Source organism: Vanessa cardui, chromosome Z (assembly GCF_905220365.1).
Source record: "Vanessa cardui chromosome Z, ilVanCard2.1, whole genome shotgun sequence".
Taxonomy (NCBI): domain Eukaryota; kingdom Metazoa; phylum Arthropoda; class Insecta; order Lepidoptera; family Nymphalidae; genus Vanessa; species Vanessa cardui.
The window spans coordinates 8,531,803-8,558,960 of record NC_061154.1 but is presented as its reverse complement, the minus strand read 5'-3'; the positions used below and the strand labels follow the sequence as shown (position 1 = coordinate 8,558,960).

The window sequence follows — 27,158 nt, the reverse complement described above, 5'->3', positions numbered from 1 at the left end:
TTGGCAATATCTCAATATTATTTTATTAAAAGCACCGATTTATTTCCCCCTAGATATGATGATTGGCTAAATAATAAGTAATATTCTTTGATAATTTTCAGAAGTACCAGAAGTTAATGCTGGTTTGAAGACTTATCCGCCAATGGGTAAGCGTCAGAGTATTTTGATTAATTTAATTCAAGATTGCACACTGAACATTTTTTTGAGTTGATTAAATATATGCATTTTTAATATGTTAAGTGTGGACTTAAACTGTAGAACTGTTTGAACTTTTCTAAATATACTTTTTTAAATATATTCACTTGCAAGACATTTAAAAAAGTAAAGGTCTCGGTTTAAGGTTACAATTTCCCTTAACATAGTACAAATTACATAGCAGACTTAAATAGGAATTCTTACAAGTATAAATTTTGCGTCCTCTAAACGAAATTTATTGATTACTAGTGATTGACGCAGCTTCACTTGGATTTTAGGGGGGTCGGCCGGTTATAAAATCTATTCTTGAGGATTACGTTTATACTACGACACAACTTAGATGTAGCATCGGCAAAATTCGTAAAACCGATCACATTCGAATTGAGTACGCTATCCCAAATTATCAATATTTATTTCTCACGCGAATATGATCTTTACCCAAACGTAATAACTTGTAATATCATGTGAACTAATATATTCATCAATTTGACGCGCCGATTTACATGCACTTGCTTTGTCTGACGCGAGAATCTATAGCGACATATAGCGTCGAATGGCGCGATAGGGAGCTATTTCTATTGGTCGTGTAAATCGGCAGTAATTGGTTTTATTTTCATTCCGTTGCATTTTCCGATGCTACATCTAATTTGTGTCGTACTATACTTTATAATAAGTTAAATCAAATTCGGTTCAGTGATATGTCGGTCAAAGAAAGTATATGTGTACATAATGTGTTAGAAAACAAAATTTCTTATCTGAATTTAAAAAAATTGAGATCTTGATAATAATTTTTGATGACCTTGACTTTTTTCCATAGGCACGATTTAATTCCATTTACGTAATTCATTTAAAATGAGGATACATTCTTTCTCTTTTACATTTTAAATTGAACATGATGTCTTCTACGTGGCATTAATTTCTTTTTTCGTTTTCAGCTTGTGCCATTAAATTTGAGACGGAACCTCAGTCTCACTCTCAAACTCCAATGGGTAAGCCGTTTTTATAATATATTCTTTAAAATTAAATAATTTTGAATATTCTGTTTGCAATATTAAAACAACCGCTTTTTTACTAAATGTATACACTGTAAATATACCAACATAACTTTTTTTTATATCTCTGTTTGTTCCGGTTAATGTCTGGAATGGACTTTACCTGACAGATAGCTGATGTAATAAGGAGTACCTTATACTACAACAATAACTTTTTTTGTTAAATTCGATCGCGCATGAATCCTCGGGCACAGCTAGTATAAATAATAAACTGACAATATGTGGTAGGATATAAGAACGCATCAGTTTCGCTGGTCGCCGTTAAATGATCTTATTCTTACCACTGTTAAGTCAACGTGCTTCCTTCCACATTAGTCTGTTTTTATCTCGTCTCGAGGTAGTCTAAATCATAAGACCAATTATATTTAGAATCAGACCATATTCAGACCAGTGGGTTATCAATTCCCTAATCTTTTACCGTCGATCTTTCCAATAAGAAATGTATCCATGTTTTCTGGTATTCTCCAGTTTATCCAAATTTTTCTTTGGTTCGTATGAGATTTGGCTTTTGACTGTAACGTATGTGCAATATTCTTCTAGGTAAAGGATACATGATTACTTCAGATTGTTTAGCAAATCTACATCTATATTTTAAGGTAGTATATTCCGCTTTTGTACTTTAGTATAATAATTTTCAGATATACCTGAAGCGTGTGTTCCTAAATCAGAAGAGTTGTCATCGAAAAGTACAAGTGAGACAATATATATTCCTTTACTAAATCTTGTAATGTTACTATTCTAAATAATATATAGCCGTTAAAACAGGGGCAAAATAATTATAGAAAACATAATGAGTAGATACATTTTTGTTATGTTGACATATTAATAAAATCGTAAAGATTTATTTATTCACTCTTTCTTCTCATACATTAATTTAAATTCACACAATTTCGCGACTGTTAACTCGAGTAGAGTTGACTTGTATACAATTGTAATATTTTTGATAATTTTCAGATCGCTCTGAGTCGAAAGATCATTCACAAGTTATACAAACCAACGGTAAGATTACTCACTTTTTTTGTATGTTAAATTAAAACTATTTCAATGTAACGTAATATTATATCGATAAAAACGTTTGACAACACTAGATTCGATGTTCCACTTTGCAACTGAGGTTAGTTCATTGGATTAAAAGTTATATAATTCATTATAATATTATTTTTAACGAGATATTGAGTACGTCCTCAGGTCAACCGGTCAGTGCATTTGAACAGCAAGATAGTACTTGTCTTTAATAAGTTCGGTGGGAACATGCTTTCTAGTTTTTTTGTTTTTATAACGTCTCAAAATAAATGTTACAAAAAATTGTCTTAAAAAAAACCTAATAGTCGCGGTAAAAAAAGGTGCGTCATCTTAAGATCTATTTCCGTGTGCTCAGTATGAGCGATAATCTGCTTTACCGACCGAGAATGACATATTGCGTCGCAATGATTTGATGTTTAGGTTTAAAAGGTACAAAAAGTTTAAGACTCTTTAAAGGAATTAATTTGAAAAATTACATAATTTTCTTACTCTGACTGTAAATTAAATAATGTATGTTCTTCATAAATTCTATAGGCAATAAGGCATTTTATTCGTTGTCGAAAAGTAGAAAATTGTGGATTTGTAGAATATTAGTAGCTGAAGTAGTATAAGAACTTGATATATGGTTATTTTCAGAAAAACACCAAAGAGTATCCGTTGCGGTGCCCTCACCGGATTATACAAGTAAGGCATTTATAATAAGAAAAATTGTCGTTAAGAAAACGTATTTTATGTTTAATTAAATCATTAGGATACAACCCAAGTTTTTTGAAATGAATATCTTTAATAATAGAAGTCTTGTATTAAGGGCGGACACCTCATAAACGAATAGCTTGCTCATTTTTAAATAGATATTTGGTACAAATAAACAAGAAATATGAATCTCGACTAGTTACCATTACCATGAATAGAAAATAAGGCTACGATTTAAAGATACAATTTAACTTTCATCACACAACACAAGAATAACGTTTAACATTAGTTACTAAATTTTTGTAAATAAATACGAAGTAAAAAATATAATGTAAATTCTAATTATAGACAAGATACACACGTCACAATGGAGAGAGAGTGTGGTAACACAGTTATGAATAGGAAAATAATTTCCTTAATATAAAAAAAAAGTAAAATATCAGTTTTGAGGGTTCAAATAAAAAGAAAACAAATTAAAAAACAGACTATGTGTATGCGATACATTACTCTGAGACGCGATTAGAAATTACAAGTGTTGTTTTATATGTGTTCATCTTACACGTCAAAACCGCTGAACAACCGTTGAAAAATTTAGTAAAATTTTAGTAAAAAAATTGTGGAGATCTTTTAAGTTCTGCAAGGACATCGACTACTTTTTAATTCGAGGCGGTAAAATGGGGGGCGGCGTATAATCGGTTTGTGTGCATGTGTGATTAAAGCCTTAGGTTCAGATAGTAGAAAACATGTTTGCACACATTGATGATATTATCTTAATAAAAGTAACATTATACTTAAAGAAATGTCAACAATAAAATTATGCCATGGATAATATTCTCTAGTCACAGACAGTTTTAAAACTCGTAACTCGTAAAGTTATTGAACTCCGTAACATTAACTGAAATTATCGGAAACCCGAAATAATAAATCTGTCCGCTACCGAAACCGATCAAAAAGTATTTTTTTGCAGTTTAAAAAGAGTACAGTTAATTGTATACTCTGTATATTTTATTCAGTTTTTCTTTAGTACTAAATAAGAAATGTAGTTATATCTGAAACCGGTAAAATATTATTCACATGCAGACCCGAAATGACGTAACCATAACATCCCTGCTTATAACGTTTTTATAAGCTCACTGCTTATAGTATGAGTAACGTTACACTATCGAAAAAATGACGGTATTCTAAGATACCAAAACAGAGTTAATGTAATATACAAAAAATAAAAAAAGTTGTCCGTCATAAGTTAAGCTGTTGTATCTACCTTATATTATAGAATCATAAGATAATATCAATAATTTACACTACTGGGGATTTTTAAATGAATATATCGACAACTTTTTTTACAGATAAGAATGTCTTTCAAACAAACGATACTTCGTTTTATGGGAATAATGGAATAGCAAACTGGATGTGTAATTCACGTGCAGTAAATGAAGTTCCCAATGATGGTAACGAAAATATACAAACTTTTAAAAATCCTCAACACATTTCCATTATAACTCAAAAATGTAATACGAGAGATAAAAATAACGTAGACGCGAGCGTCGTCAGTAAAATTACCTCAGTAAGATGCCAGAGTCGGAATCATTTAGATCTTTCTGTCCTTAAAATACCATCACGTTTTACCCATCAACTTCTAATACATCCCCAATTAGTGTAAATGATTCATCACCCATGCACCACAGATACAGCGGAGGTTAAAGAAGAAAATGGTACCGCATCTGACAACTGTCACCCTCTTGAAACAAAGGCCAATGGAGCGGACGATGGAGCGGTTGCTGGTCCGTCAACTACAGACAATGCCGAGGAATGTGAGTCACCGACCCCTATATCTGGAAAGAAACAAAACGGCAAAAAGAAAACTAGGACAACCAGACGAAAGAAAAAAATTGGTCCTACCAAAAATTCAGACGCGAAAATATTAGAGGCACCCGTGTTTCGACCGAACGAAGAAGAGTTTCGAGTGAGAATATTTTTTATCTATTATCTTATCTATCTCTGTTATTTTCTTAACAAGGCTCAATAAATCTATATTTTTATTTCAGGATCCAATAGCATATTTCCAAAAAATAATGCCAGAGGCGGCTAAATTCGGTTTGTGCAAAGTGATCGCCCCGGCGGGATTCAAACCAGAATGCACGATTACGGATTCGATTCGTTTCGTAGTAACAAATCAATACATTGCAAGGTTGTACAGTCGCTGGGGTCCAGTGACTCGGGAACTATGCGCCTTGCGCTCATTTTTAACATCACAAAATATTACGTTCTCCCACGCGCCCTTAGTAAGTATTTATTTTATTGATAATACGCTTAATCGAATTTTGTATTATTATTTATATTTAAATAGCGCTCGAAAATGATACTTTGACAATATGGCACTGCAAATGGGGTCGGTGACGTCACATGCCTGTATTGTAATCTGTGGCAAATATTATAAATGTTTAAAAAATGCGTTTTTATTTAAGGCTTTTTGAATACATTGATTATTATTTTCAACTTTTGTTAAAAACCATTTTTAAACTCATAATATACAATGATTACAATAATTGGCACTTTTCGCATTGCAAATAGCTTATTCTCAAGAACACATTGCTGGAATAAAAGTGTTTTAATCATTAAAATAATTTTTAGATGGAGGGCTTAGAAGTTAATTTGCCTAAGTTGCTGCATTTCGTACAACGGCAAGGTGGACTCAAGGCGAACGTCAAAAGCCGCACATACGTCGATACGAGGAAGTGGAACAGGCTGGCAGAGGAACTTAATTACACGAAAATGAACAACCCCGCCAAGAAACTCGATCAAATATACGTGAAGTATCTGTTACCGTACGACGCCCTCACTCAGAGTAAGTTTTAGCGACAAATTTATACCTTTACTTACAAACTGAATCACGTGCGTCAACTGTGTTATATTAATTATTTATATCTTCATATACTGACATTTTTTTTATATTAAACCATTAAAAGAAAACAACACTAGAACTTGGGAAACTCTGAAAATTATTTATATTGTGGAAATATTTTGTCGTTGAATTGCAGAATAATTCTGTCCATTAAAATATTTGAGATCTGTATTGCTTAAAACCCATGTTCTACTAAAGGATGTAAAGGTTGATGAAAAAGATAGATTAAATTATCTATCTCTAACAAAATACGCGGACAATAATGCGGACAGAATACGTTTTTCTAAACCGAAGTTGCTATGTTAAAATGCAATAATATATTATCAATCAATTTTCCACACAGAGGAACGTCAAGATCTGGCTGAGCAAATGGATAAGAGATGGTCGAAGAGAAACGACAAATTGTTGCAACGAGCGCAAAACCCGCTGCATCGCCAGAGGAGACTGCTGGGAGAGTCTGACTCATCAGATGATGACGACTGTGAGGAAAACCAGCAAATAGCCGCAGCACTAAACGAAGCTGAAGAGTGCGTGATCCGGGGCCGAGTCATGAATCTTACCAATTTTAAAAAGGTATACCTTTTGCATTGGAACAGTCCACCAACCCGCATTGGAACAGCGTGGTGGAACATGTTCCAAAAACCTTCTCCTCAAAGGGAGAGGAGGCCTTTAGCCCAGCAGTGGGAATTTACAGGCTGTTGTAGTTGTTGTTGTTATACCTTTTGCAAATGCGATGAAATCGACACGAATAATTTATAATTCAATTTTAGTGAAAATCGTTTCTTTACGCCAAGTTGTTTAAATTATGTTTTATGTTTTAAAATTTAAAAAATCGTGTAAAAATATACAAAATTAACGAAGTTACACATTGTATAAAACGATCACTAAAGACAATTTTTTCCAAATCAATTGATTTAAATTACGCTAACAATTATTAGCGGAGTGTGAGCACTGTTATACTATTCATTTGTTTCGATTCTTTATAAAAAAAATGTCTTTTGGATTTTACACTTTATTTTAATTAGAAACAGAATTTTAATTAAACATGGAACTGTTGGCTGTTGCGGATGGTGGATAGATGAGGACTGACTAGGATGTATATGGTCGAGTATGCTATTGAAAGGAAGATGCTGATTAGGATAGACGAGGTCACAGGGTTGGCGATAAAGGATACAGGAAGAGTAAATAACAGCACACTCGACTTAGCGTAGTATACATTGATGGCAGGACCGAATTTAGGGGAGGGCAACCGGGGCAACTGCCCTGGGGCCTCCACATTAGTGGGGGCCACATTTTTCAGCAAGTTAACAAATACCGAGATATAGTCAAATTATAATAATGTTATTATTAAATATTTAATATTATTAATAAATCATAGCTTAATTAATGAAATGAAAATGTAATTAATTCATGATAATATAATTATTAGGTTGTTCACGCTTCTGTTTGTCTAGGGCCCCCACTGCTTTGTGGCCCGGGGGCCTCCAGAGTTTTAAATCCGGCTCTGATTGTTGGTGTCGAAATAAAATCATATAAATAAAAGTATTAAAACATTGTGTGATTTCAGATAGCCAAGACTGCGCTGCAAATATTTTTCCCGTTGAAACCGACGACCGCCGAAGTGGAAGCGCAATACTGGAAGCTCGTGCTCCTCGGCAACGAGCACGTGTGCGTCAACACCGCGTCCATAGACACGGGCACCGAGGGTTACGGGTTTAGCAAGAACAAAAACGAACCCTACGGCAAACATCCCTGGAACTTGAAGGTACGATATAGAACATTGTGTTGGAATAATACAAAAACTCTCCTCACAATCAATACTTTATCTCTCCTGAAGTGGTTCACGATCCTTCCAATTCGACGATTAAAGTAATAATGACCATTTCTAGGCTTATTAAGTATTTAATGTTTACACGCCCCTCCTCCGACTGTAGCAACATCCGTTTTCGATCCAATTTAAAAAACAATTTAGTTTAGTCAAAACCGGTAGTTGACAATCAACGCAAATTGTAACAACTATTTAAATCGAATTATTTATGCTGATAATACTTTAATACATTAAAACAATAAAATATGATCATATTAAAATAAATATGCTAACAATTGTAATTACATGGCGAGATGGCCCAGTGGTAAGAACGCATGCATCTGAACCGATGATTGCGGGTTCAAACCCAGGCATGCACCAGCGAATATTCACGTGCTCAATTTGTATTTATAATTCATCTTGTGCTAGGCGGTGAAGGAAACCTGCATGTGTCAAATTTCTGAGAAATTCTACCAAGGAAGGCTGTTTGGTATAAATAATACAGTAGTATTCCACTAACCTGCATCGAAACAGCGTATTGGAATATATTCAAAAGCTTCTCCTCAATGGGAGAGGATGCCTTAGCCCAGCCGAGGGAAATTTACAGGCTGTTAATGTTACTTTTGTTAACATTAATTCGAGCCTCATAATGAGATATTATATCTTGACATATAAATAGTAGGTAATAATTATGATACTAGGAATAAAATGCTGCCTTTAGTATTTGCATATAAATTTACATACATTCATATTATAATTTATTCAAATCATACCTTCATACTGGTATCTCATTTCATAGAACAAATTTAATATAAAGACAATTCTCATAAATAACTATTTCGATAATTGAATTAACAAATACAACAATTATCGTGCTATACTCAATGATTAAACACATATATTAATGGTTTAATAGTATAAAGAGCTTTACAGGCTGTGGTTGAATGAATTATACATTATATTTATGTTTATACATATTTATATCGACACGTGTTCTGTTTAGATGTTGAGTCAGAATAAAGGCAATGTTCTCCGTTCGCTCGGCCCAGTGCTGGGCGTGACGGTCCCAACCCTCCACGTGGGCATGATTTACTCGACGAGTTGCTGGCATCGCGACCCTCATGGTCTGCCATGGATGGAGTACATGCATACTGGACCCCAAAAGATATGGTGAATATATATCGCAAGTGAATGTATATTGAAAGCCTATATGCGAATATGATACTGAGCTTACGTGCGAATCCATTATATTTCTTGGCTGTTGTTGCAATTATAAATGTTGAATCAGTCTTTTAATTTTACATAGCTGTGCATTATTTCGTAGGAATTTATATCAGAGTCACAGGTGTACTTTAAAAAAGGAGATATAGTACGACACAACTTAGATGTAGCATCGGCAAAATTCGTAAAACCGATCACATTCGAATTGAGTACGCCATCCCAAATTATAAATATTTATTTCTCATGCGAATATGATCTTTGCACAAACGTAATAACTTGTAATATCATATGACCTAATATATTCGTCAATGTGTCGCGTCGATTTACATGCACTTGCTTTCTCTGACGCGAGAATCTATAGCGACGAATAGCGTCGAATGGCGCGATAGGGAGCTATTTCTATTGGTTGTGTAAATCTGCAGTAATCGGTTTTATTTTCATTCCATTCCATTTTCCGATGCTACATCTAATTTGTGTCATACTATACATTTCTCTTATTGCTAGTAGTCAAGACTGATTTTTGTAATTTTAATCGCCTTTTTTAAAATTATATGTATTTAAAGTCAATTGAAAAACAAAATGAAGGCTCTCACAATTGATTGAAAATATGTTTGGATAAATATTTTTGATATTTACATTTAAAAACATTACATGTACTTACATAAGATTTTAAATTGAGATGGTTATTTTTAATATTATAGTTATTTACCATGTTTTTTTTTATTTGGTGAAAAAGACATTGATAGATGACGTCGAAATATCGAGTTCCACCAAATAAAAAAAAAAAAACTTACAGTTTGAAAAAACGTAAACATTCCGTCTCAGGTATGGTATACCGGATACGGAGAGCGCGAGGTTCCGTCGCGCGGTCGAGAGCCTCTGCCCGACGGCCTGTCAGAACAAGTCGATATGGCTGCCGTCGGACATCGCAATGATCCCGCCGGCCTTGCTTCTCGAGCGCGACGTGACAATGTCTCGCATCGTCCAGAGGCCCGGCGAGTACGTCATCGTGTTCCCCAAGGCGTATTCGTGCTCCATATGCACGGGTTACACGATATCGGAGAGCGTTTACTTCGCCACTAGTCCCTGGGTTAAGACTGTTAACTATGTTTTTCAAGTAAGTTTTTTTTTTTTTTTTAAATACTATAGTTGATGCCTTCACCATGATTATGACTCCTTAGTCATTATATATTATAAAAAACTTTGTGTCAAACACCCCTGCCATGTCTGTCTGTCTGTACGTTTGCGATAATAGCCATTACTATTAAGGATTTTTCAAGTAAGTTTTTTTTTTTTTATTTTATTTATAACATACTACAGATGATGCCTTCACCGTGATTATGACTCCTTAGTCATTATATATTATAAAACAAAGTACCCCCGCCATGTCTGTCTGTGTGTACATTTGCGATAGCTAAAACTACTAAGGATTTTCATGCAGTTTACAGTAATGGTTTTTTGTGTAAATAAGTTGAAAAAGAACATTTGCTAAACATGTCGGAAAAAGGCATTTCTTTTTTTTTTTAAATCTTGTGCCCACGGACGAGTTGTTAGTGAGTCTACAAAAAATGTACAACCAATTGATAGGCCGTAGACGGTATTGTAAAAAATTATGAACAATCTCTTACGTCCAATGCACTATCAACTATGGTAACTTAGCTGTTACATGGCCCTTTTGCTCTAATTTTCCTGACTCTGATGAACGTTCGAATGAATAAATAATAAATAAATATGAGACAACATCACATACATTACTCTGATCCCAATGTAAGTAGCTAAAGCACTTGTGTTATGGAAAATCAGAAGTAACGATACCACAAACACCCAGACCTAATACAACATAGAAAACTAATGATAATCTACATTGACTTCGGGAATCGAACCCAGGACCTCGGAGTGGCGTACCCATGAAACCGGTGTACACACCACTCGACCATGGAGGTCGTCAAAAAATATATGAATAAATCAATATAATAGGTGTAATATTCATGAGTCATAATAGGTGACTGATGAATTACTATCAATATTTAAGGACATTTTCATATTTTTTCATATTTTCATAATTCATTTTCATATTTTAAGGACATTTTACATTACAGCTCGGTAGGTAGATAAATTGTCTGTTAATCAATAATTATAAATCTACCCCCATTATATACATACATTACACCTCCCAACTTAATAACTAATTAATAATTAAAAATACAATTGTTTCCCTAACTTAGACACATTTACCTAACTACATTATACAGGGTGACTGGTGAATTACTATCAATATTTAAGGAGAATACTCGGTACATGATTCTCATTCAAATTATGTAAAAAAATAGGTACTTAATTTTTGACCAAATTTCCGTATAAATAAATAAAGTGTGGACACGTTCCCAGCCTTGCGTGTGTCGCTACCCCCGACCCCCGCCCCGTGGCTGGCCTGTATAGTTAATAGATACAATGGTGTCTAATAAAATACTTTTCGTAGGAGTTGCGTCAGAGTTGCGAACCGACGATGTTCTCGCTGGAACAATTGCTGATCGCTATAGCGCGCGACGAGGGCGCCTCGCTCACGATGCTTCAACTGGTGCACGAGAACTTCTCCGCTATTCTCTCTGAGGAGCTCGAGAATCGACGGCAGCTTGAAAAGCATGGACTTAAGGTGATTCAATACACTTCGTATATATATAATATAAATATATAATATATATAAATATGAGACAACATCACATACATTACTCTGATCCCAATGTAAGTAGCTGAAGCACTTGTGTTATGGAAATCAGAAGTAACGACGGTACCACAAACACCCAGACCCAAGACAACAAAGAAAACTAATGGTAATCTACATCGACTCAGCCGGGAATCGAACCCGGGACCTCAGAGTGGCGTACCCATGAAAACCGATGTACACACCACTCGACCATGGAGGTCGTCGAAAATGTTAAAAGTCAGTCAGTAGTCATACAGTAAATAACGTCAGCCACGCCTTAATTGAACGCAAATAAAATAACACACTTCAAGTATCATAAATACTTGATAGTATTGCTTACGCTCTACTAAGATTCCTCTTGAACGTAGTGGACATTATAAAAAATATCTGGAAAAAAATAGCTATTATTACGAAATAAAAAAGGTGTACGTTTTTCTTAAGACAGTCTAAATTGAGTAAAGTTTTTATTTAAAAAAAATGCATCCAAAATAGAAAGCACGTCTCTTATTTTCCCGATTAAATTGGCTTATTTTTCATCCCATAATTCGTCTAATTAATTCGCAATTTAGCTCAACTCTGTTAAGATTATTATAATTGAACCAAAGTCAACGAACCTTTACCACACATACATACACATATAATCTCTTATTTACTTTATGTACATATCTCAATTTAGGCCATTTTTACTTAGTTGATAATAACTAATAAACAATTAAAATAAATAATGTAATATTTTATCTTTAATGATTTTTCTTTGTGCCCAGTGGTTAGAACGCGTGCATCTTAACAGATGATTGCGGGTTCAAACCCAGGCAAGCACCGCTACACATATGTGCTTAATTTGTGTTTATAATTCATCAAGTGCTCGGCGGTGAAGGAAAACATCGTGAGGAAACCCGCATGTGTCTAATTTCATTGAAATTCTGTGACATGTGCATTCCACCAAACCGCATTGGAACAGCATGGTGGAATATGTTCCAAACCCTCTCCTTAATGGAAGAGGAGGCCTTATCTCAGCAGTGGGAAATGTACAGGCTGTTACTTTACTTTTAATGATTTTTCAAGCCTCGTGTCCTTCAATCCGAAAAAAGAAATGCAGCGGGAGCGTGGAATGTGCACGAGAACGAATGTGAAGTGTGTCGCACGACGCTCTATCTGTCCCGGGTGAGACTCCCTTTGTTACACCTTTCTTTATGTAATCTAATTATCATTAAATAGAATCCCTGAAGACTTTATATATAATAACTGACACAGCATTTTGTAAAATCGTGCATTACGATTAATTTTCATAATTTAAGTGACGCAATTTTTGAAGATTTTTACCCCAACTAAAAATAACGAGGGATTCCCCATAAAACGTAAACGAAAAGGTTTGCTAATTTGGAAGTTTCGATTCTGTAATTTTTTTATTTAAAATAAAAACAATGTTACGTAACGTGCTGTAACAAAGAGTAGACCCCCCCTCCCGTTTCTATAAAGCATCGTAACGTTTTGCGTGAAAAAAATTGCGTTATGTAATACTTTAAAAAACCGTAATGTAAGTATATGTTACAGGTGAAAGGAGTATTTCGCAAGAAATATTCGGTGTGCCTACGACACACTCTGCAAGTTCTCGACAACAAGACCAAGAAAATCGAAAGACGCGAGACGGAAACATTCGAAATGGAGTATTTCTTCACAACGTTCGAATTAAAAGAATTGATCTCATCAGTAATACAACGCTTAACAAAGCAACCTGAAAAGAAACAACAAGACATTATATAAGATTATATTAAGTTTTAAGCCTATTTTGTTGGCAAGAACTAAACCAAACTAGTCTTAAATTTAATTTAAATTTAGAATACGATTTATATCACAAGCCTAAACTAAAATAAAGCTGATAAGCTGAAATGATTACAAATAATTTTACGTTACATTTACAGCGAATATGCATGTAAATAAACCGCTACTTGAAGTAACACACTGAGGTAACATATGTTCCTAGCAGGAGCAAAATCTTTTTGTTTTGGTAATAAAAGAGTGTCGATAAAAATGCGTAATTGTGTCATTTTGTGAAATAGAAATAATTAATTATGAAACTTTCTTTCAAAATTAAAATTATAATCCGGCAAGCAGACAGATGATGTTGATTTTTTTTTAAATACGCATCATGAAACTATGAGAGGCCTTTATACAGCTGTTTATTATTACAAAACAATTACAAACATTACTTCTCTTGCATGTTAATAATCTAAGAAAATATTTATTTATTTTAGTTTAGGAATTCAGCGAGTAGCATTGACAGCCCTTCATCTCTTAAAATTGAGATGACCTTTTTGACCGCCTATACACAACACAATACTATACACAAATGTTTAAAAAAACGTTTATTTCTTCAAAAAGAAAAATTTAAGACTAATGAAATGTAATTTAAGGTACAGAAAAAACTTAACTGTATAATTTTTTTAAAAATAATTAGACTTAGGTATTTTCCTTTAAGGATACCGTCAACGTGAAAAAAAGTCTGATGTGTGTGACTAATACACAAAATATTGTAGTACACTATGTCATATACTTTAGATATAGTTATTATATCGTAATAAGACATTACAATAAGTAATTCTGCGGGACTGTATGATTTTCGGTCAATTTTAGTATGATTTATATAAAAGAAAAATATTAAATTCTGAATGTAAAAATAAATTTATACCGTATTCTTCCAAAGCTGATTGTAAAAATGTATTGAAAATACTAATAGCATTTATACGAAAGTTATACTATTCAAGAACTAAAATTTTAATAAGGAAATAATCCTTAAAAGATAAGATAGGATAGGAATTGAGGACCAAAATTATGGACGAATTTACTGTAAAAATATCAAAGGTAGTTTTTTGTTGATATGTTCATATTTACTAAATTTTATCATTCGGCTAGTAACATTCCTATTCTGAATAAATTTTATCAAATGGTTTTGGACGATGCTTTTTGCTGCATGACTAAAGATTGATTTAAATTTTATTGGATAATTTTACGGTATGATCTCCAGTACACTCGCTTTGGCAGGTTGTTTTAATCTTTGTTGCGAACATCCAAACATTCCACCGCATAAAACTGATTTTCTTGTATCTAAAAGAAGTTTGGGTTTTCTAATGAAAATATGTTATGCATTGTAATCGTTTTTGCTACTATATATTTGATGTTATAGAGTTTGATATTCAAGAATGGATTAATCAATAAGACACTGTAATCTATGAATATCTCCAACCCGGCATTCGTTGGCTCTCATAGACTATATTATAAAATAATTCTTTGCCTGCGAAAACGAATCTGAGAAGGTTTTTTTTTGCAATTTACAACCTATATTTAATATATTCCACTACCGTATCACAATTTTATTTATTTGTCAGCTAAATCGCGTTATAATAACGTCGCTCTATTATAATAAGTTGTGCCATTCATTTGATCTCCCAGGGTCAGTCATTTATTTAAATTTGCAAGTTATCTATAGACTGTGTACAACAATCTTTTTGATTATTTGATTATCTAAAAATATTAAAATAAGATTTAGAATAAGTTGATTATTAAACAATTGATTATAAATATACATTTGTACAATGTTTATAAAGAAAGTCTCAAATTTAAGTTTTTTATAGATATAATTGTTTAACAAGTGAAATGATTATGGACCGTCCGTAATGTTGCTGTTATCCAAATAAATAAAGATAGAAGTAATTAAAGTACCAAACTAATTATAATCACAACCAAACATATATTTGCTCGCCCTTTTAGAGCAATCGATTGTATGTCTCCTGGCCATCAAATTACGTACAGTCGGCCTAGCGGTACCATTTCTATTCCCGTATATAAGCAGCCTTTGTAATGGAAGTCAATTTACTTTATGCTCAATTCGAACTCATATGCTTAATTAGACTATTGTACGAATCTTAATCATATAGTATTGGATAGTTCATTATTTTTAGTCTTAAAACGTCTAATATGTACCATTCTGATTTCTGATTTTCAAACAGATGTTAAAGCTTGAATATGATTTTTTTTTTATACAATGATTTACATTGGAAGTTTTGAAGTGATTGTTTTTTTTTTTTCATTAATATTACAAAATTAAGTTTGAGACACCCAACAAGTATTCAAAATCCAGTAAACAAAAATAATTTAAAGTTCAATGTGGAAAATAAATATTTTTATAATATAAATTGGTAACATTACCTCGCTACAAGTGAAAAATAAAAATGATTCTTCACTTTTTGGGTAGTCATAAATACACACACAGGTACACAACATTGAAAAAGAACTAATATATTACATAAACTGGAGAGTTTTATAAAAAATATTTGTGGGTGATATACCTCAAGACATTCTCATTTGCTATAATTGATTACTCACTCGGCGTTATATAGAGTAATTATTTGTCAATAGTCATATTGATTTATTTTTTTTCGAGTACTTACAGTTTCTGGGTGTCTTTATTCCCTATTAACAATAAAGTGTATTGAAATATTATTGTTTTTTATTTGGAGTGCTCATTATGTCCTATTATAAAATCTGTCATATCCGTTACAATTCAAATGTAATCATGAATATAATCTAATAATATACAACAACAACAGCCTGTAAATTCCCACTGCTGGGCTAAAGACCTCCTCTCCCTTTAAGGAGAAGGCTTGGAACATATTCCACCACGCTCTTCCAATGCGGGTCGGTGGAATAAACATGTGGCAGAATTTCTATGAAATTTGTCACATGCAGGTTTCCTCACGACGTTTTCCTTCACCGCTGAGCACGAGATGAATTATAAAGACAATTAAGCACATGAATCAGCGGTGCTTGCCTGGGTTTGAACCCGCAATCATCGGTTAAGATGCACGCGTTCTAACCACTAGGCCATCTCTGCTCTACAATAATATACACATTTGAAGAAAGTTCGCGTAACACAAATTGACAAATCGCTTGGTTATTGTGATTTTTTTCTAGAAAAAACATTTCTCTTTTTAAATTTATTATTAAAAATTTGAACTGTTTCAGCATGTTTATGGTAGAAACTCTTCTATTTACCCGTTAGTATTGAACAAACTCAAAAACCATTTCTAGTTCCAACTTTTTCTAGTGATGTTTCCAGTCGCTCACATAGTAGATTAAGGAACCGTCATAAAAAGTTAAAAAGTAAAGTAACAGTCTGTACATTACTATGCCACTGCTATGCTAAGACATCCTCTCTCATTAAGACAAGGGTTTGGAACATATTCCACAACGCTTTTCCAATGCGGGTTGGTGGAATGCACATGTGGCAGAATTTCTATGAAATTAGACACATGCAGGTTTCCTCACGATGTTTTCCTTCACGGAGCACGAGATGAATTATAATCACGAATTAAGCACATATATAGTGGTACTTGCTTGGGTTTGAAGCTAAAATCATCGATTAAGATGCACTTGTTCTAACCACTGGGCCATCTCAGCTCAGGAAAGTCATACGAATGTTCTTTTTTTTCTTTATTTAAGTAAGGGACTTTTATTTATAAAAAATATGTCAATCCCATTTTTCTCTTACAATTTGCCTTATCGAACACCATGTAAATACAACTTATATCTAGAAATTAAATGACTATTGATTAGTTAAATCTTAAATTATCTTTTAGATAGGCTGCATGTGTGCCAGAACTATATCATAAATAGTTTTAGCCGATAATGACTTCGGTTCTGCTAGGATACTTTGGAAAACACTGATATCTTAAAGATTTATATTTAATTTAAAAATGTCTGCAGCTCTGTCCATTCTGTTCTTGGAACATTCTGTTAAGATGTGATATAAGTCTTCCACTTTGTTGCAAGATGCACAATTAATTGATTCTATTTTTCTCATCAACCAAACAAATTTCTTTGATGGATTATGTCCAGGACGGCATTTCATTCCTATCATTATACAAAACTTTGTCAATTTACAATTTTCAAACCACGGTTTATGATGAGGCACATTTTGTATAGTTTTATACCATATTCCTTTTCCGTTGGTCTCATTTCCATATATATTCCATATTTTTTCCAGATTTCAAAGCATCTACTTCTTACCAATTTTAAATATTCCGAGTGATATGGTCTTACTTCTATCTGTTCCTGTTATTACAGCTTGTTTAGAAACTTTATCCACTTCCTCGTTACCCTTTAGCCCAATGTGAGATGGTATCCACTGTAATCTCAGTGTGATACCATTATTTCTAAAATAATAAATTTTGTCCCATATATATGCTACGGGAACTCCCTTTTCTCCTCGGGTGTATTTCATGATATTTTGGAATCCGCTGTTGCTATTAGAAAAAAGAACAATATTGCTATCATTTACATTAATAGCGTTAGACAATGCTTCCCAAATGGCTATCAGTTCAACAGACAAAATTCTAATTACATTATTCTTAATTCTGAAGCTCAAGAATAACTCCTTTTTGCATCATAAAATGCTGCTCCACATCCTATGTTATTCCTTGATCCATCAGTAAATATTTTACACCTAAGTACCATTATATTTAATATGCATTTCCTTTAAAATATCTACTTTCAGATTATATTTTTAATAATACTTCTTCACTGTAATCATACTATCTAAATTGGTTTTTATAGTTTCGGGTGTATTTATTAGTGTAACCTAAACATTAAGTGAAAACTGAAAACATATTTAATAAATCAGTAGAGTGAACATTCATGTCTTTGCACTCATTAGTAAAGGTGGTTTCTTTTTTTAAAAGTATGAACTCGATTGAAGACTGTGTGTTTAAAGTAACCAACGCTTTAAAATTGGAAGCAGCTAAACTTTTTAGGCAAAATTCTATGCAAGATATTGTCTTCTTATATGAAATGGTGGTATATATAATTCACTTGCCATAGCGTGTATGGGAGTACTCCGTATGAAACCGCCTATAACCCAAGTGCTTGGTTTTGAATTTTATCAAGTGTAGAAATAACTAATTTGGGCTCATTGTGGTTTAAAAAAACTAGCATAATATATTCTACTCCGAATGAATGAAAATATATTTTTCTGAGGAATTTTTTATGAACACCCCAATTTCGACCGGACAAAAGCTTTAGAACATTAATGATCTTTAAAGATTTTTCACTTTCATTGATGTGTTTTTTCCAAGACAGTCTAGAATCTAACCAACAGCCTAAATATTTAAAGCATTCCGAATGTGATAAAGTAATTCTTTTACTTAAATGTGTTAATTCTGCTATATCAATCATCGATTCCTGGATAAACTAGCTATATTGCTGGTACCTGATAAAGTTGTTTCTAAGTCTTGTTCACTAACACACATATTATAGTATTTATATTATAATAAAAGTCACTTTATACCCTAGTAAGGAGTAGCAATAATTTAATAAAAAGACAATTTTAATTAAAACATTTAATTTATTTAAAAGTATCTAATCGGTATAATGTGTCGTTGGCAAGAATTAATGATATCAAATTAAAAAGTTTTCGAGAGTGGTTAACAACACTGTTTTATATTATACATACGATATAAAGAAACAATGTATCAAGTATAATCTGTAGATTTTAACATCGTGAAAGCTAAAGATAAGTTTAGCATTATTTTATAAATTGCTTGAGTGAAATTGTTTTGCCTGTACAATTTTGTTAGATACTAAAAATTTTTGTAACATTAGGCATTTAAATTTAATTAAAACGTAGATACTATCGAATTTAAAAAATATTAATAATATATATGAATCGGTTTATACAAAATTTTAAACCTTTCGAATGTGTCTTCCAGGCAGACAGCATAAGTTATAATCATAAGTAATTTCTAAACTTACTTCTTGACCAAGTAATTATCAAATATTCAATAATGACAGCACACAGCATTGTCGCATAGTAGTGACATTGTGCATACTACTATTTGTGCGGTCAACTAATTTTAATATTATACCACTGAAACTTATGATTGTTTATCCCTTAATCCTTTGATCAATTTTAACATAACATAAAAACCTATCGCAAATTATTTAAAAAAAAGTAACTTGTTACGGAATGATTAGTAACTACGCACTAGCGCAGTTTACTTGATATACAATAATACTAATTCTTAAACACATTTTAAATAACATTATGACTAAGTACACTGATAAAAACCCTTAAATTTAATTGAGAAATCTCACCATAAACTTGTAGAAAATGTCTATAAGTAAGTAGATACACAAGATTGTAAAGTGTACAGTACTATTACTAATGTCGTATACTAAGATATCAAATAGAGGTGGACCTTGCCAGCCGGGGACATTGGAACATAGAAATGTTAAACTTTAAGTACTTGCTTTAATCTTAAACAATAGAATGTTATATATTTTATCACCATATTAAAAACTTAAATTTACTATAATTAATATAAAGTAAAAAACGTTCCATATAATATTAACCTATGATAATTCGATGAATTTTATAGATCGCACCAGCGAGATCCAACCGTTAAAACCCAGATTAGTAAATGGTATGAACCACACTGTTAATAATAGTCATGGCCCTAATATCAATGTATATAAGTAATGTTTATTTAACAAGCAACTATATTGTAAACATTTGCTTTATATATCAGGATTTATAAAATTTATATTATTTCAGAAAGCAGACTTTATCGACAGTTTTAAAAATTATTCAACTAATATGAAACATGGATATTCCTAGCACTTTGATAACATGATTCAATTGAAAGTATGTCCTTATGATATTGTCCCCGGCCTTACAAATCATAGTCTAAAAAACTTAAACTAACTAAAATTAGTATAATCTGCATAGATCAATTAAAGCAATTGTTATAAAAAAAATATCTAAGGTAAACTTAATCATAATTTGCACATGTGATGTATAGAGGTCACGTGTGCTATTTAAATTGAGAATATAGTGAGGCAGTGAATGAGTTTGTAGAGGTATTTGGAATTGATAACATATCGAGACAACTACGGTAACAGTTTAAAACAAATAACAAGGCCTGCTCGTGATGAGGTAAGAGTTTCTTCATATAACTTGTATTATGTAGTTCTATAAAATATTCTATTACTATACGATTACAAAACGAGAGATGGATAAAAGACATTGAATACTGGTAATTACTTAATTTTACAAAAATTTTAAGGTGAATTCCAAACAGCAAATGTCAAAAAGAAACGACAATCTAATTAGAAATTGAGACAATATTTTTTGATACAATACTGAAAATATAGTATTATTTTATAAGTTGGTAAATTTTACATTTCCAATTACAGTGTAGCTTAACATTAGTACGTAGATAATAAAACTGTTACCAGACATCACTAGTTCTCTACCCGATTGTTTAATGTAATACTTAAATAACAGTCTTGAATTATGCAAATGAGATTTATTTGTATATTTACTTAAAAACTATTATAGAAAGTATACAAACATTTTCTAAATCTTTCACTTATCGGAGTTTTATATTGTCGAACTGATTAAGTGAATTGTTCATATATTTTTACTATCTAACGAATGACATTAATTAAATTCAAAGTGTGTACTTTTTGTACGATCCATTGTAAGGTATTTTTTTTTAATGTATGCTTAATAAAAACGAATGCAACAGGTACAGCATCTGTGAATAACCGAAATAAAATTATCTTGGTTTTTATTTTTTTCTACTTCGGAAAGTACAAGTAGAGCCCTAGTGATTAGGATTGGGGCGTTTGTTACCTAAGGGTCGAAAGTGGGCATAGAGGCCAGCTTCAGCTTCACTTCCTCGGAGGAACTGTCGCACAGCAGCAGAGTGTGGGAGTAACCCATAGCAACTTGGGTAATGTTCAATCCATCCATTCGACTGACTTCCTTGGGTCTAGCCGTCGATTTGTTTATGTCACCAGTGCCCTGAGCAAACGATGCGATATTTTAAAATTTAAAAATGTACCTCTAGTAATTAAATTAATTTATTATTTCGATCGAAATATTTGTAGAAAACAAGTCTTTTGGTTTTATTAAATATTATTAAACATCATCGACATTAAGAGGTAATAAGTAAGAGTTATATAAAGTATTATACTGTTCGGATTACTAAACAAAATGTTTGAAAAAAAACAAATATATTTCTACAAAATTGCGTATGTCCTATGATTTTTTCACAAGTGATTTCAGGTAAGACTCTTCGATAACGGAACCTTTAAACTGACTTGACTTAACTTTTTTTTTTACTTTCCTATTACATTCAATAATATTATGTAAAGAACAGCATAACAAACTAATTTGAGTATGTAAATTAAAAAGAGTTTAATAATAAAACTATTTATTTTATTTATATATATCATACATGCATTACCTGTTATTTTTGGCAAGAGAATATAATGTTCTGATTATGAGTGGAAACAAAGATAGAAATGTCAAACTACGTACCAATTCCCCGTAAGTAGGCGAAACACCCCAAGCGATCAAGGAGTCGTCGGCAGCTATTACAATCGAAGTGTTGCTTGTTCCCACACTACGTATGTTCCAGCCTAGTCAAATTTCGCAAATATAATGTATCACTTAATAGGTATTGTTACTATCATTTTTAAAATACCTTATAATTTATAATTGTTAAATACCTGTTAGGTCTTGCACAGGCTTGGGATACATGTTGGCTTCGCCGGTACGTTTGGTTTGTCCAAACATGAAAAGTGCACCTAAAATTACAAAGATTCAATTACTTATAGAAATGAATATGTATAACGACGACGATCCTGCTTGAGGCTCGACACAATAAATACACATATATATATATATAGCACGACACAACGTAGATGTCGCATCGGCAAAATTCGTAAAACCGATCACATCCGAATTGATTACGCTATCCCAAATTATCTAAATTTATTAAACATAATAACTTGTAATATCATATGAGCTAATATATTCGTCAATTTGACGCGTCGATTTACATGCACTTGCTTTCTCTGCCGCGTGAATCTATAGCGACCAATAGCGTCGAATGTCGCGATAGGGAGCTATTTCTATTGGTTATGTAAATCGGCAGTAATCGGTTTTATTTTCATTCCATTGCATTTTCCGATGCTACATCTAATTTGTGTCTTACTATATATATATATTATATTGTAATGCTTGGTCTTGTTAACAGGGCTTCGAGACCAAAATCTCGGTATATGCGTACGGCTGCAACGAATCAATACTCTAATTATTACGGTAAACTATAAACCTAGTTCGTTGACAGCGAGGCTGTATGTAGCCCCGCAGTGCACGGAGCGCACCCCACGCGCGTGCGAGTCGAAGTACTTGATGAGGCGAGGCACGCTCTCGTCCTTTTGCTCCGCGTGACCAAGGCGACCGAAGCCACCGAAACCCCAACTGAACGCCCGCTTCGATGAGTCGATTGCCACCTGTAAGTTATCAACATTATTTATGCAACTCAAAATTATTTTAATTATGTTATTCTGATTTAGAGATGGTAACACTGTTGCTGTCGTGGTTGGCTGGTTAAGAAAGCCGACTTTGATCGGCTGGCCAATAGGATGACTGGACAGATTGTGAGGTGACAGGAGAAAAAAAAAAAGAAAAACAGAAGAGAGCGGTCGGTGGTCGAAACCGGGGTTTTTAACGGGGTTATCATGAAAATTAAGGGTGATTGATTGTACAACTTGGAATTATGACGATTGAACCTATTATGCTAAATAAATGTGTTTATATCTAATCGAGCTGAGTTTTGATTTATAAAACTAATGTATAACTAATGTATAACGCGTAGTCCCGTTTTGAAAATAACAAGAACTCTTTATCTATCTAACTTTTGATGTTAGTTAACAATAACAAATCATTAAAATTGTTTTGAAATGTGACAAGACACTCCTTTCCTTTAGTATTAGATAAAATACAACTTATGCATAAAATAATTCAGTGGTTTTGTCATAAAATAATATCTAGATTCTAACTTTTACACAACAACAACAGCCTGTAAATTTCCCAATGCTGGGAACATAATATTCCACCATATTGTTCCAATGCCAATACACATGTGGCAGAATTTCTATGAAATTAGACACTCACGATGTTTTCCTTCACCGCCGAGCTTGAGATGAATTATAAACACAAGCACATGAATAATGAATATTCAGTGATGTTTGCCAGGGTTTGAATCCGCGATCATCGGTCAAGGCACTCGCGTTCTAACCACTGGGCCATCACGGCTCGTAACTTTTACAAATTTATTTGTAATTTGAATACTTACAGTGTGGTTGTTTCCACAGGAGAAGTCTACAATGACGACATCTTTAATCGGTGTCACGTGACCGTCTTTGGACTTTTCGAAAAAGAATGCAATATGTTTCGGTACGGTTTCGAAATGATACGAGAGCTTCGTGGACGTCAAGAAATACTTCCCGTCGGTATTGTGACCTGTATCATAACATTAAAACATGCTTTGTTATCCAAATTGTGTACAAAAATTATCAATGTCTATTATTTTTATTATTCTAGTGGTTTTAATAAAATAGATTATTAATTAAAAAAGATTTATAGTGAAATGAAATGTAATAATTTTTCTTATTATTTTTCTTACATGTTACATTTCTTACATATTTTTCTTACTCAAAAAATGTATAGCTAGAGAAAAAGATTAAACAATAAACAATAAATCTAATCGTACCTAATTGCCCATACTCTGGAAGACCAAAGGAGTGCAAAGCTCCATTGCAATCCAATATCATAGAGAATTCAGCACCGCAACCAACCTTGACAACGGGAGCCCCCCTAAAATTACAGATGCAAACATTCAATTGAATGATTATACAGTTCACATTAGTTGACGTAAGGTAGGCCATCATTATCAGGGGTACATGCAATCAACTGTTGTGGCATTGGCAAGTATGAATATAAATTTAAAACTACTTGTATGAAACAAAAAAAAGCATGTGAAACAACAAAAACATTATAGCCAATTCAATCATCACTAAAAAATTTGTAAATAAGAAATGTTAGAATCTTGCAAATATAAACAGGGATATTTATAAGATACTGTGAAAAGTAATGTCATTTTAATAAATTGATAGTATGAGCACATATTTATAAATAGGCATAAAAGTAATACAAGATGATGAAGTATTGTTTAGAGATTCTTACAATGCTTTCCTCAGTACACACACACTATACAATTTAATGTATTTTAAGGTACTCTACAAGCAAGAAACTCATCTTTAAAAAAAACAATACATTTGTTTACTAACTTGAGAATTTCAATTAGTTATACATTTAGTAGTGATGCATATTGTAAGTAAAGCTTAACTTACGTGTATCTAATGCGAGTAGGCTTGAGTATCTGAGGAGTGGTGTTCCCGAGACCACACTGGCCACTTTTGTTGTCACCGCAAGCATATACGGTGCCCGTATCTAAGGGAATATACTGCACATTACAAAATACCTGTATAAATTCCATTTTTCATATGTGCATATCCGATACACTTCAAAGATAAGAAGGTTACGTTCTATTGTACTGAAGGCATATGTATACCTGTCACAAACAAGCTGTGGTTTCTGCCAGCCGCAGCTTGAATTATATTGAAGCCTTTTAGAGTGGGCACTGCCTCTGGAACATTTCTAGTTGTTGTGTCACCAAATCCAAGTTGGCCACATGTATTGCGACCTGAAATTTCAATTTAATTATTAAACTGAAATCATAAAAGGGTTTTTACTTGTGTTTGTATTATCATAAGACAATTAATACTCCATGTATTAATTATCTTATGATTATACAATGCTGCTTAGGAGCCCATTCTTACCAAAAGTATATGCTTCTCCCTCATCAGACACAAGAATTGAATGACCAGCACTGCATCCACTAACTATTAGTCTGTACTGTAATATTTGAAAAAAATATATTAATATATGTTTTTATGGTAGGTAAAATAAATTACTCAAACTAGTACTAAGCAATAGTACTAGCAATGAAAAATCTAAAAAGTCCTTACCTTGCGATCTGTAAACTTATGGAATGTATATAAATTAGGATGAGTCTTTTTGGATGGGTTGTTGTCCCTCTTTGCAACTAAATCCCATGAAACTAGTCCAGCTATCATGAGGATGCCTGGGTTCTTATAAAAAGTCTTTAAAAGCTCCTGAAAAAAAATATAAAAAAAATTTTAAATACGAAATGACTTGCTTATTATATAAAATTATATATCTTTTTTATTACTTCTGGTAACTTTTCAGTCGGTTCATCTGGTAGAGGTGAAGGTTCTCTTTGTGGCTCCTGTGCTTGATCTGATGTCGAAGAATCGTTACTATCTTCATCTTCAGACTGGTGTTTACGTGGTTTTCGAACTTTATATGGACGTCCAGAAGGTGGTGCTACTCTTTTACGATTTCCATTGTTCGACATGATCTGTTGTAGGAGTAACTTTTTTTATTATATACTCAACTTTCTTTAGTTGTATTTATTTTTACATACTGCTATCTAGTTTAAATGCTCGATTTAACATATTTTAATACAATAAAAAATAAAGAATGACAGAAAAATTTACTTAAAACAAGAAATAACATTAACAGTAACAACATGGTAAAGATTACCATAAGCACTTTTTTCTTTGCACTATAACAAGCATTTTTTTTAAATGCTGTAAGATATATGTTATAAGCTGTGTTATGTTATAAGCATTTTATACAGACAGAATTTAATTAGTGTATTTTTTTTTTGTTTTAATAACTTATTATTAAGGCAAAAACAAAATGCTTGCATGCTTAGCCATTTTTTATGGATATTAAATAATACGATATACTATAATGTTCATTTAAAATATGAAGTTAGTCTAAAAAATAAAATAAAATATATTATTTTATTTAATGTTATCTAAAATGCATTAAGTACATATGACAATATTCCTAGAAAATAGAAAAATCGTCGATATACTGTAGCCTTGTATATCAATAGACACTCATATCGCGTCAAGCAAGTTAATGCAATCAATTTATAAGATAACAATGAGTAATTCAAACTTTAAATATCAATATTTAATATTAACGTATATTTACTACGAACTATGAATCTCCATTAAAATGTCGACAAGCGCAACGAGATTCTTAAATGCCGTTAGGTAGTTATGTTTTATACCTTAAAGAATATCAATTACAGGTAATTGATGATTTTAATACACACCGAGTAAATTATAGTTTAATTTAAACACTGTAAGATGATAATGAAGATTGCAAACGTGTAAATCGTGTTATGCTGTCTTATATTACACGTGCCTTGTAACGATAATTTTCGATGTTTCAACAATATTTAAAGTTAATGATCAAAACAAATACATTTAACTTAAATTTTGGACAAAAAAGCAACTTACCACAGCTTGAAAGTAAGGTACAAAATATAGAAAATTATATGCTAAAGGTTTGTCCGAACAAGCGCTAGCTATTAAAGTATAAGTATAATGATGGGGATACCGCGAAAAAATTATTATTATCCCATATCATCCGTGTTTTCTTTCATAAAATAAGTTTAGATATATTGCAAACATTGCCAGTATATGGGAAAAGAATGAGGTTCTTTTACATAGACAAGACATTTAACTTATAAATATTAACTCATACAA

The 27,158-nt window shown here is 32.5% G+C and overlaps 2 protein-coding genes across 3 annotated transcripts; one reads left to right on the top strand and one right to left on the bottom strand.

The window, feature by feature from the left end:
• Positions 1–106: 106 nt before the first annotated feature.
• Positions 107–13,545, top strand: LOC124543156 (protein Jumonji). 2 transcript variants are annotated; one of them, XM_047121227.1, is made up of 16 exons: positions 107–146; positions 1,131–1,184; positions 1,886–1,939; positions 2,202–2,246; positions 2,907–2,954; positions 4,310–4,411; positions 4,649–4,926; positions 5,009–5,245; positions 5,595–5,808; positions 6,209–6,438; positions 7,433–7,630; positions 8,676–8,842; positions 9,719–10,010; positions 11,373–11,546; positions 12,663–12,761; positions 13,152–13,545. In XM_047121227.1, exons 1-16 carry the CDS (start codon positions 143–145, stop codon positions 13,359–13,361), a joined length of 2,406 nt encoding a protein of 801 aa, XP_046977183.1. In that variant the 5' UTR covers positions 107–142; the 3' UTR covers positions 13,362–13,545. The 2 variants fall into 2 exon arrangements, with proteins under 2 accessions (XP_046977183.1, XP_046977184.1); XM_047121228.1 differs by lacking the exon at positions 4,310–4,411.
• Positions 13,546–21,152: 7,607 nt separating this feature from the next.
• On the bottom strand, positions 21,153–27,068 carry LOC124542991 (protein RCC2 homolog). The gene is made up of 13 exons (XM_047120968.1): positions 26,910–27,068; positions 25,763–25,951; positions 25,539–25,685; positions 25,350–25,425; positions 25,082–25,213; positions 24,861–24,960; positions 24,221–24,324; positions 23,804–23,970; positions 22,778–22,958; positions 22,170–22,247; positions 21,979–22,079; positions 21,289–21,459; positions 21,153–21,190 (listed from the first exon to the last, which is right to left on the bottom strand). Exons 2-12 carry the CDS (start codon positions 25,946–25,948, stop codon positions 21,289–21,291), a joined length of 1,443 nt encoding a protein of 480 aa, XP_046976924.1. The 5' UTR covers positions 25,949–25,951; positions 26,910–27,068; the 3' UTR covers positions 21,153–21,190.
• Between the last annotated feature and the right edge of the window lie 90 nt (positions 27,069–27,158).